This window comes from Podarcis bocagei (genome assembly GCF_964188305.1).
Source record: "Podarcis bocagei genome assembly, chromosome: 8".
NCBI lineage: Eukaryota > Metazoa > Chordata > Lepidosauria > Squamata > Lacertidae > Podarcis > Podarcis bocagei.
In genome coordinates, this window is record NC_138133.1 from 11,340,877 (window position 1) to 11,353,668 (window position 12,792).

Below are 12,792 nucleotides of genomic sequence, written 5' to 3' on the forward strand. Positions count from 1 at the left end.
CATCCTACTTCTGAGCGTGGGAGAAAAATCCGTTGCACCTTCCAGAAGACTGCATAGCAAAACAAAAAATGACAGGAATTCAACCGGTGCAGTATTTTCATCACATCATCATCATCTCCCTGTGTTGGTTTTTTTTTGCCTCTCACGAGAGGTTTAAAAATGAAGACTACCCCCCCCCCCAATCATTCCAACTCTGCCAGACCAAAAAGCAAAAAAGAAATGAGATATTTAAACTGGTTTCTTTTGCTGTTTTCGGGATACTCATCTCAAATATTTAAAACCCTGCAAGGAAAGGAAGCCTCTAGTAACCTTACCCTGCTTTATTTCATATTATTATCTTAATATATGTGTATTTTTTTCAGACCAGCAACGTCAGCTCATATTAGTTTGCACACTCTTGCTGTCCCTCCTCTAAATCACTCCAACTCTGCCAGACCAACACAAACAAAAAAACATTTAAAACTCTGCAAGGAAAGGAAGCTTCTAGGGACTCTACCCAGCTTTTTGTTTTGCTTTATTATTCTAATCTAATATATGCACATTTTTTTATAACCAGCAACATCAGCTGGTACTAATTCTGCAACTCCCCGCTGCCTCCCCCGCCTTCCTTCTTTCCTACGGCGGCCGCTTTGAGGCAAAACATCTACCGTAGCGAAGGCGAGGGGTTGCGACAAGATGGCGGCGCCCTTCGAAGTGTGCCATGTCGCCTGCTGCGCCAACCGAGCCGGTCCCGGAGTGGTTTCCTGGGGGAGAGGCGGCCTGGTGGCTTTCGGCTCGTGCCACTCGGTCGTCCTCTACGACCCGCAGGTGAGGCGGCGGGCTTTCCCCTCGCTCTTGCTCGGCTAGGGTGGTGGTTCTCGAACGCGGGAGGCCCGGCTGCAGTTGGACTACAACTCCCATCATGCTTAGCTTTTAGGGCCGGCGGTCAGGGATGGCGGGAGTTGTAGTCCGACAGCAGCTGAGGCAGCCCAAGTTTGAAACCCTGGAGGCGCAAAAAAATAAAATCAAAATCAAAATAAAGCCTATTTAATAAAGCTACTGAGAAAATCCATAAAAAGTAGCTGTGCCGAATGGAATTGTTGTGGAAATAAATACTGAGGGTGGGGCGGGGGGCAAAATTTGCCCTCGCTCAGGGCGCTCAGCTTAAAACGGGTGCTAAATAATGATGATGATGATGATAAATTTATATTTATTCAACCCGCCGAGAAGTTCCATAAAAAGCAACTTTACCAAAATGAATTATTCTGAAAATAAGAACTAATTAAGGTGTGGGGACTCCAAATTTTGTCCTCCCTGAGGGCTCCATATTACCAAAATACTCGCTTCACCTGGATTCAGATTCAGGTGTGAGTCATCAACCCCACCCTGTAATAGAAAGGTGTAACTAGTTAACAAATAATGGGTTTCCACTGGTGAATATGGCCTATGGTTTCTGTGCTTTGCTAGTGTCAGCCAGTTGGGGAGTATTCTGGCTACAGTTAGTGAATGGTTAAATTTTTCTAACAAACTTCTGAAATATTTTGCCCTTTTAGTGCTGTTACTGAAAGAATGTTGCAATAGTCTCTTTGAGAGCATCTCTGGATAAATAACTTTTCCTTATCAGAATTCTGTTCAAACCCACCACAAGCGTTCATGACTTAAGACAGTTTTGGTTGTGTATTTTTTTTCCAGAGAAGAAAAGTAGTTGGCACGCTGAATGGACACACTGGAAGAGTTAATTGTGTTCAGTGGATTCGCAGAAAAGATGGATGTAAGTATAATTGGAGTAAGAGGCCTATTTCTACTGAGTGTTTTTTTTAAAAAAAATATATGCCATGGATATGCACCTGGATCGGTACAGAGTACTGATAATATATTTTTACCTCAAAACTTACAATCCATTTTAGATGTATAGGATAGGGTTGTTGGAGTTGGAAACAGGTTTGAAATGCAATCAGTAGATACTATAATTCTAGAGTGGACAGTATTGCACTTAAACTGAGAGACCTCACAATGACAAACTGAGGCTTAATGCTGTGTAAATCAGTCTTTAGAGACCTTTGGATTTGTGTATTCCTACTTGCCCTTGCATGACACAGTTCTCTTACTCCCTTTCCGATTTGAGGCAACCAGTAGTTGGGTCACTTTGTCTGAATTGACAAACTATGGTATGTGCTTTCCATGAAAACCATGTTCAGAAACCACAGTGGTTAAAACCGTAGTTGGCAGGTTTGGGCTTAAGAAAGGAAGGCAGAGAATTGCTGTGTGCTAGAGAGAGAAGTGGGGAGCATGGAAGCTCAAGGGTCTTTCTTCACATAGCACCAAACCATGGTTTGGCATTGCGTCTGAACCAGCCGAGACTTTGTGCACCTCACCTGTACTTTCCAAGACACAGAAGAGTTGGTTGTTAGAAAGTTGCTGAGGTACATTATAAAAGGGAGAGGCTGTCCATTTAATATTGGTCAGGGGCTATGGTCAGGCTACATGGGAAGTTGCCCAGGACTTCTGGGCCAGCAGTTGCCTCTCTTTTCCACACACCATATATATATATATATATATATATATATATATATATATATATGCAACTTTTACGTGGCTATCAAATGTTTTATATTGTTATTGTTGTAATTAATATGTTTGGGGATGCAGTTAATTTATTTGTGCAATAATACATGACAATGGGAAGCATGAAGGGGATAAAAGGAAAAACTGTTGTGCCCTGCCGGCTTGGTTACACAAGTCAGGGTGCAAAGAGCATCAGCATGCTTGGCCCACCAGGCTTGGACCCACCAGGTGGGATATTTGACTCTTCCTGCTCCTCCTTTGAACAGTGGACTCCTGTGCCTTATGAACCATAGTTTTTGAAACTCCATTTCAGATGTGACTTGTTTTATGTCATGGAGGATGTGTGAGAAGTGCAAGTCCAATACTTTATTAGATACAAAGAAATAGTTACGTATTTCTTTGAATCCAGGCCATAGATCTGCATTTTCTGCACTGCTAGGTAGCCAGAAGAATTACCTGGGTTATGACTGTTGCTGTTGCAGTGCCCTCTGGTGGGCATGTTCTACATTTGAAGTTTATTCTTCCCCATACTTTTTCAAGATACAGTAAACTGTACAGTAGAGGGCAAGGAGTCCAGCTGTCTGCTAGCATGGCCAATGGTCTTTAATGTTATTTTTAATATCTTAAGACCGTGTAGTCCTAGGTGACCAAACAAAGTGAGTACTTTAGTTGGGGGGGATTGTCTCTTGAGCATAGAGATATACCAAGAAAATTTGAAATATGTTCAGGACACAATTCTGTATTTCAGGTTAAAACATCAGCTCAACCTATGCACCCAGTTTTCAAATTGAGGAGGAAAGGGACAAAGTATAATGTATAACAGTGTCTAAAGTGAGGCCTCTTTACCATGTTACAGTTCTAGTTCCGTTGTACATATTGCCATTTGCAAAACAAAAATGCATCTTAAAAGAGTGCTAAAGAGTAGAGCTAAACACTCCTGAAATGAAAGAGGTTCTTTAAAGATTATAGTCTTAAAAACATGAGGATCACTGTGAAAATGAAAAGTTATGTATAATGTAAATGTAGGGAACTGAGAATTTACAATTACATGAGAACTGGCACTTGATGATAACCACAAATTCAGGTGAATTCCTAGTAAAGGAGAGTCTGTTTCTGGAGTTGAAAGTGTCCCTACTTGCTCCTCTGTTGGAAAGATGGAACCTAGGAAAAAATTGAAACTATTATTACAGACATCAGTGTGTGTGTGTGTGTGTATGTGTGCTTTTTTAAAAAAGTAATCTATTTGCAGATTTTTACCTTTGGGAAGAATTGCCACTGAAACAAACCAAAAGTCATCTTGAATCAGAATTATTCAATTTTTCCATTGTTCAACCTTTCTCTCCCTCTCCCCTCCTCCCCCTTCACAGCTTATGAAACAGAATTAATTTCTGGAGGGTCTGACAAACTACTTATTCTTTGGGAAACACAAAATGAGAAGGTATGTAGAGCGATTGTGATATGTGAGAATAAAACAATTGTAAGCATGATTCCCCCCCTTAAAAAATAAAACCTAGAACGACTTCTGAATCTTTCCATTCTTTCCACTCTAACTATTGTACTAAGCAATTCTATACTGCAACAAATTCATTGCTAGTAATCTGGATTCAAAATTTAAGAGCATCACAATGAAAGCAAAAGAGATCTGTTCAAGGATCTGTCATTGTACGTGTTGTGTAGTACTTGGTGTAAAGGGGGGAAATCTATACTAAGACTTCAATACTATATTCACTTCCTAAGCAGTAAGTGCCACTGAGGAAAGTGGGACTTGCTTCCAAGGAAACTTGCTTTGGATTGCACTGTAAACAAAACAGAATTCTGTGGCCTGTTTACATTATGCATAATTGAACAAATGTGCTTGTATTATGTTACATTTTCCATGCATGCTGTCTTTTGGAAGACTGGAAGGTATATCAGTTCTGGAAGCCCATCCCACTGAAAATCGTATTTAGTTATCTCTCTGGATTCTTAGGTTTTGTCATCCATTGTCTACAGTACACACTTAAATTAAGGCCTGCAAACATGTCTTTACTAAAATGATACCAGAGATTCTGAGGAAGCTGAATTTTGCAGTCAATGGCACATTTTGTGCTTAACAAGGAAACTCAGAAATACACTGCCCTAGCAGAGAAGAAATTGTGGTTATTTAGGCATGATACATGCCTAGTACTCGGCCTTAATGCCACAGCTCTGTTTAACTCAGGGGCCTGGTTCACATGCCAATTAAATCATAGTTTAAAATAAATTATGGCTTGACATAAACGAGCCACACATGCTGCTTAAAAAGTTTCTGCAGTGCTTCTCCTCTGCTTCTGCCACACTACAGGCAAAACAAGCTGGAGTCTGTCTTTCCCTCTTGTCCAAACAAAGGCTTTAAGGCTGATAGGGCTACTAGGGAGGATTACGGAGGAGGATTTGCTGGGCTCACTCATCTCTGTGCTCCTGACTGACTGCGGAAAAACACCAGTGAGCATCTTTGAGCAAAAGGGCTGCAGCAGCAGTGCTCTTTAAATAGTGATTTCTGGGTTGAAAGTCAGGCAGTGAGCTGCAGCTGGTGTTTCTTTCCTCATCCTCTGCCCACTTCTGCCAAGACTGAGGTCTTACATCATCTTGTAAGAAAAGATTTGCTCCCGTCCTGTTTACTGTATCATATTTAATTACACACACTTCACAAATTCACCAATCCAATTTGCCCTGTCTTTTCAAGTTTTGCACCTGCCACAGACTGGACAATTAGTGCCACCCAGAAATACTTAAGGCTGAGAATTTATATCAGATGTTGCTGGACTATAACTCCCATCAGCCCTAGTAAGTATGGCCAGTGGCCAGGGATGATGGGAGTTGTAGTTCAACAACATCTGGAGATCCAAAGGTTCTAATTTCTATCATGATATACCAATGCTACGTTTTGACCCAACACAAATTTGCAATACCTGTGGTGTTCTTTTTCTTTATAATGAGATAATTCCTTCTTCTCTCCTGAACCAGAGAGAGCCAGTGTGGTGTAGTGGTTAAGAGTGGTAGTCTCGTAATCTGGGGAACCGGGTTTGCTTCCCCGCTCCTCCACATGCAGCTGCTGGGTGACCTTGGGCTAGTCATACTTCTTTGAAGTCTCTCAGCCCCACTCACCTTACAGAGTGTTTGTTGTGGGGGAGGAAGGGAAAGGAGAATGTTAGCCGCTTTGAGACTCCTTCGGGTAGTGAGAGATAAAGCAGGATATCAAATCCAAACTCCTCCTCTTCTTCTTCTCTTCTTGAGCCTAGTACCTGATATAGCAAAGAAGACATACAGTATTACAATGTTACTTCATTGTGAATGAGATTTCCTTTGTCACTATAATTTACCTATATAAAGAAAGAAAGAAAAAATAGCTTTTCATGACAACATAGAATAAGAAACCAGTGATATTACAAGAGGGCTTGAGAGAGTTTCTATCCAGCCATATATCACCATGGATCACCTTTCTGATGCAAGTGCACATCTCAGTCTTTGTTCTCTGTAAAAGTGAGGGGTGAGGAATAATCAAGGTTGTATCCACATGAATCTTGTTTCTTTGTAGTAGACAAACAAACTTAACTTTTGATCCACCTGGCATGGTAAATTCCTTTGCCGAAATGCAGGAATTCTTTGTGAGCAAACAAATTGCTGGGATGCTTCCTTGCAAATCTGAAGGCAGTGAGGTCAAATCTCTTCCACAACCATGAATGTTCTCGTGACAGTAGCTTGAATATGAAATGGCACCCCAAAGTTTTTCTCTTTCCACTATCTTGAGCCTATCTACAGACTGAAGGAGGCAATGTGCTGGCAGTGGACGTAAATACCTCATTAATGAGGTACCACCTTGCCTGGAATAGCACCTAGAAGTAGATCCCTAATCGGAAATACTATTAGGATGAGGTGTAAGCTGTGCCTGCTGTTTTGAGGATATATTCCAGGAAAAACGGCTGGTATGTCCACAATCCCAATGATTGCAAAGCACTTCATGTACTTAACTGTAAAAGTGTTATTAGCTGGTGAAACAGAAGGCTAAGTGAACTGGTATAGTCAAGTACTTATAGTTTTTAAAATTGAGATTAGACACTCTTATAAAAAGAAATGCTTAAACTAAATGGAACCTGGAAGACTCCACAGAAAACAAATTGGATTTGCCCTGTGCTATACAGGAGGTGAAATTAAATGACCCTTCTGATAGCATTTGGAATAAAATTATTTTAATCAATATTACCCTTCACTTGTTTTCTGTTCTGCCTGAATGCTTTTCCGTTGTGTTCAATTTAGTTTAAACCTTAATTATTACTATTTTTGTCATATACCAAGCCATTTAAAGTAGATTTAGAAAATGGATGGAAAAACCCATTGGTGTTGCTTTTTGTGAACTTAACAGAGTTCTAATTTTTATTAGAACACAGAACAGCATAGATTACGGTTCCCGTTGTCTTAGGAAAGCAAATAACATCCTGCATGATTCATCTCACCCGGGACACGGTCTGTTTGCACTACTGCCTTCTGGCAGGAGATATAGAAACATCAAGTCAAAGACAAATAGACTGAAAAACAGTTTCTATCCAAGAGCTGTGGCCTTTTTGAATGCTGTAACTCGATAGTGTGACCTGGGAGTTTGATGGGTGTGGTGTGGGTGTGGCTGGAATGTGGTTTGTTTGGTTGTTGTTGTTTTGCTTTTGATGTTTTAAGGGATGGCATCCAATTTCGTTGCACTTTGTACAATGTTGCACTTGTGTAATGACAATAAAGAATCTATTCTATTCTATTCTATTCTATTCTATTCTATTCTATTCTATTACAAATAGAATGTTGTATAAAGTGCATATTTTCTAATGCCCTGGACAAAAATGAGAGCAATGTAATTTGCTTACCAATGTTCTCAACTAAAGCTTTTGTATTTCACTTCCGTTACAGTTTTTAGCACTTCCGTAGTTGGACAGTTCTGAAAACTGCACACTTTGCATGGCAGCTTGATTTGGACTTCAAGGTTCTTGTCCTTCCTTTGTGTAATCTTATAATGTTCTGTTTAGCTTGTGAACTGCACTCGTCTTGAAGGCCACTCTGAAGCAGTTTGCTCTTTGGATACTGTATACATGAGGAATGAGTCTACAGGAGATTTAAATATACTTTTAGCTTCTGCGGCTTCTGACTCTACTGTGAGAATCTGGTCCAAACAAGGAACAGAAGGTAACTATTGTGCTTTGTAAACAGATTCTTTCAAGAAGTCACATTCATGTAGCAAAGTTTAGTGATAAGTATCCATATCTTTAGGAGAATCTGGATTTCTTCCATTTGGAATACACTGGTTTCGAATAGCCACCAGTTGTCTACCTAGCAAAAATACATTTTTAAAAAACAGTTTTTGGTGTGTCTGTTTTCTTTTTGTAAAGCTAGCTATGAATATAACTGAAGAGTGATATAAAAACACTTAAAATAGCAGAAAGGTGGCAGTCCAGTGGCTAGTCAAAGTTAGGAAAGTATTCAGGATATGTTAGAACAGAAGTTCTCAATTATAATTAGGCATGCTGAACAAACACAAATCATAGTCATACTTTCATCAACTTGGAGAACAAATTAATGTTGTGCAAATTCCTGGGGGAATAGGTCTGTTAATGATTATTAGGCATGATAGCTAATAGAAACAATATACCTTTAAGTGCTAGAGATTGAGGATAAGCCATAGGGGATGGCAATTACTTTCGTGCTGTACCTGTGAGCTTCCAAGGCATCTGGGTAGCTGATATTGAAATGGAATCCTGGACCCATGGCCTGAACAAAAAAAACTCCAGATCCCTCCTGGAGCCCTATTTGTGTGTGTGTTCCTCCATACATGAATGCCCCACTTCAGGCAGGTCAAGTTAGGAGTCATGGCTGGTATGTGCATCAGCATCTAGGAGAGAGGCTAGCTTGTATATTCTAGAGCAGTGTTCCCCAACCTTGGGCCTCCAGCTGTTTTTGGACTACAACTCCCATCATCCCTCGCTAGCAAGACCAGTGGTCAAGGATGATGGGAATTGTAGTCCAAAAACAGCTGGAGGCCCAAGGTTGGGGAACACTGTTCTAGAGAGCCCCTTCAAGCATTCAGGACATTCAATATTGAACACCTGAATAAGGCTCAGACCTTAAATACTTTTGATATCTGATGTTACCGACATTCATCTGTCCTGGGTGACAATGGAAGAGTGTGCCTTTGGGAGCGAAGTCAAACGATTGGAAAGTTACAGTGCCTGCTGTCGCTGTAAAGGCAGGTATGGGAGAGACATGTTTTGTTGCAGCTGGGGCAGATGAAGGTGCCCAGTTGTGCTGCTCCAGATACACCATGGCATTTCTTCCCTCTGTGCTCCTCCTAGCAGTCATTCCTCCTCTAGTCACTGCTGTGGGTCCATGACCTGACTGTCTGTCTCCAGGCACTGTAGTCATCTGCAAGGGATTCCCACAAGCTATACATCTTGACAAAGAAAGGGCAAAGGCGATAGCTATGTTGTGTTATGCTGAACCTTTACGTCACTTGCCTTGCTACATGCCACAGTGCATGAGCCCTTAAAATTGTTTCCTATAATAAGAGAAGTAGAGGAATTTTGTCCCACTGAGATTAGGAACCACCTCTCAATGTGTCAAGGTCAGTGTGAGTTCTTTCATTCTGATCTACTGTAACCTTTCCTTATCAGTTTTTCTATACCTGAGTCAGTTTCTCTGTTGCATTTTTTTATGATGTATAATCCTTTAGGTTAATCTTGGGTGAGTTTTAATTCTTTGTAGCTGTAATTAGCAGCTTATCTCTTTGGTTCTACATTGGCTGTCTGTCATGTTGACTGCTGGTGTGCAAAACTATTCTCTCTCTCTCCCTCTCAGTTAAATGTCTTCAGACACTGCTATTTGGAAATGGATTTGTTATGGATGTTTCTTTGTCCTTCTTGCCAGACAGAAACAGTAAGTGTGTCTGTGAAACTGTTTAATCATTTAAAGGGATGCTTAACTGGTGTCTTAAGCATTTTAGTCGATGTAGTTGATGGATGGCAGCAAATTTCAAATACTGACTCAAACATTTTGTTTTAAAGTATATTTCAAAAGTGCAGTACTGGGCTCCTAATATCTGCTCCTGTGAGTGCCCATTTTCCCACCCACCCACACCAGTGTGACTTGACACTAATTTGATTTCAGTACTGCTTTCTTTGCCATGTTGCTCAATATGTTTAGAGGAATTTTTTTTTCTTGTGTGCACCACATTTATAGGTAAATGTATCAAAGGAGAGAGTGAATGTTACTTTTCCACTTTCAGTTTTCCATTCAGTGTTTTGAGAATAAATGCAAGCAAAAATTGCATAGTCGGTCATCTGAGCTGTGATTCTATCCCTAAACGCTGAATATTCTCCCTCTGTTTGTTTTCACCTTCCTCCTTCTCTCTGTTGTCTCCCATGTGTTGAATGTTAGGTTGGGACAGGCCCCTGCCTTTTTGGCTATTACTCTGTTAAAGCACCATGCACATTAATGGTGTTATGGTAACAAAACAATTTATTGCTTGGTGTGTCTTTAAATGATGGCCTCTCAGCGATGCAGGAGTTTTAGGTTTGTTCACACCCCTCCCTTACCTTACCTGGGTGGAAGGATGGAACTGAGAGGAGGGATATCTGCTCCAGATGTTGTGTGTTTTATTGGAAAATGGTACCTCCTTTATGGTTGCAACCAAGTATCCCCATGTTTGCTGCAAATGGATTGTGGTGCAGGGTCTGGGATAGAGCCCATTCAAATAAATTCAGCTCAGCTGGATGCTTGTGATTGTATCCACCATGCCTGATGCCAAAATCAATACTGACTTTTGGGATTATCAGACTTGTCAGAATGATGCATTTTAAGGTTCCCTTTGACCCAAGTCTTTAGTAGCGAATGTCTGCTTCTAAGTTCTATTGTATTTATAAGTCAATATCTATACATTATCCTTTTTGAGAAAATACCTATGAAATTAACTCTTTGCAGATGAGCAGGTAATTGCTAAAGTGGAAGTGAATATGTTGGGAAGTTATTGGTGTTGTGTCAGGATCAATTAGGAGTTGCCATTCACCTGTTGTGTTAAAGTACCTTTTAGTACTGGGATTATGTGGGTTGCATGCATATAAAACAGTGATTCTGTTCATAGGAGTTGGATTTCCAAAACACTGGAATGATGCATAGACAATCCTGATATATTATCTTCCTCCCAGGCTCAGCATGTGTTTCACGGTGCTGTTTATGGAGATCCAAAAAGCCATTCTTTGCCCTAGTGTAAATAGATACATTAGTGCAGGAGCATAGTACAGGAAGGCAGAAAATTTTGTAATTTGACTTTTAGCAGAGTGGAAAGCAGCATAATTCCTTATTTTTGAAATTTTTGAAATTATAATTACTGCAGCACTGGATATTCTACAGATTATGAGTTTTTTTATAGTCCTGGAACTGTGTAACACACCCTTAGAAGTAAGTCCCAGAGCATTCAAGGTGTGCTGGCTTCCTGGTACTTTGGCATGGGATTGCAGCCTTAGGCTCCTTCTCTCCCTCCTTCCTTCTCTTTCTCTCTCTCTCTTCCTTCTTTAGTAAATGTGGTGTACTCCCTTGTGTCCATTTTATTTTTCTCTTTAAAAAAATAATAATGAAACAGCAAATTTCCATTGACTGCTTTGCCATTTCAGTACCGGTACTGGCTTGCGGTGGGGATGACTGCAAAATTCATTTATATGTGCAGCAGGATGGACAGGTAACTATTACTTCTGTCTCCTATCCCATGAATAGTATGAAATTTTGGAGGTGTTTTGTTGTGACTGTGATTGTATGGGGAGAAAATGAAGGCAGGAAAAATGAAGTTGAATACATGGGAGAAGTGTTTACAAATATTGCTGTGGTGTGCCTTTATATTGAATTTTCAAAATGACTTTTAATTTGTTTATATTCCATTCTATTCGGAGGATTTTGAGCTTAGACAAATAATGTGTTTTGGGTTTAGTGGTGTTCCTTCCAGTTCACATTTGATGTTAATTCCACCTAAACATTAGGAAGAACTTCCTGACAGTAAGAGCTGTTCGACAGTGGAATTTGCTGCCAAGGAGTGTGGTGGAGTCTCCTTCTTTGGAGGTCTTTAAGCAGAGGCTTGACAACCATATGTCAGGAGTGCTCTGATGGTGTTTCCTGCTTGGCAGGGGGTTGGACTCGATGGCCCTTGTGGTCTCTTCCAACTCTATGATTCTATGATTCTATAATTGACATCTGTGCTAGCATTCATCATAGACAGGTTGTGTGTGTGGAATTGTTCAGCATGCCTGCCAATTCATGGTGACCGATGTGCCTATTTATTCCAATTAGTTATACACCACCCTTCATTGAATTTGGCTTCAGTGTGGTTTACAGAATTAAAAATATCAAAATGCCTTCAAAAATATACTTTTAAATGCCAAACAGTGCAACCCTATACACATTTACTCAGAAGTAAGTTCCAATGTGTTCAATAAAGTTTAAAGGTAAAGGTACCCCTGACCGTTGGGTCTAGTCGCAAACTACTCTGGGGTTGCGGCGCTCATCTCGCTCTATAGGCCGAGGGAGCCGGTGTTTGTCCGCAGACAGCTTCTGGGTCATGTGGCCAGCATGACTAAGCTGCTTCTGGCGGAACCAGAGCAGTGCACGGTAATGCCGTTTGCCATCCCGCCAGAGCAGTACCTATTTATCTATTTGCACTTTGACGTGCTTTCAAACTGCTAGGTGGGCAAGAGCTGGGACCGAACAATGGGAGCTCACCCCGTCGCAGGGATTCGAACTGCCGACCTTCTGATTGGCAAGCCCTAGGCTCAGTGGTTTAGACCACAGAGCCACCCACGTCCCTTCTCAATAAAGTTTATTTTTCAGGTAAATGAGTATAAGACAGCAAGCTTTAAAAGCCTGCGGGTTTGCCTGGCACCTGAAAGAATGCAACCTTGCTGGGGAAAGGCATCCTACAAGCTCAAAATGCTCCTCATTGTGTTTGTCTCCTGCTTCATCTTAAATGAAGAGGAACAGAGAGAAAACCCTCAGCTAACTATCTGAGAAGGTACTCCTTCGGGTCTCCAGATCACTTTGAATCAAATTTGGATTGGAGAGGCTGCCATTGGAGCTATCTCAAATAAGCTCTGCCTGTCAGGATCTGGGCTGCTACATTCTGTACCAGCTGAAGCTTCTGAATAATCTTCAAATTAAGCCCGATGTATAATGCATTACAGTAATCCATTCGAGAGAGGTTACCAGGGCATG

The 12,792-nt window shown here is 40.9% G+C and overlaps 1 protein-coding gene across 1 annotated transcript in view; it reads left to right on the forward strand.

Moving 5' to 3' along the window:
* The first annotated feature begins 642 nt into the window (after positions 1 to 642).
* Positions 643 to 12,792, forward strand: part of ELP2 (elongator acetyltransferase complex subunit 2) — a 44,238-nt gene continuing 32,088 nt past the window's right edge. The window contains 6 exon segments of the mRNA XM_081206254.1: positions 643 to 807; positions 1,672 to 1,750; positions 3,912 to 3,982; positions 7,575 to 7,731; positions 9,397 to 9,474; positions 11,208 to 11,272. Of these exon segments, the coding sequence (XP_081062380.1) occupies positions 676 to 807; positions 1,672 to 1,750; positions 3,912 to 3,982; positions 7,575 to 7,731; positions 9,397 to 9,474; positions 11,208 to 11,272 (582 nt within the window). The 5' untranslated portion in view covers positions 643 to 675.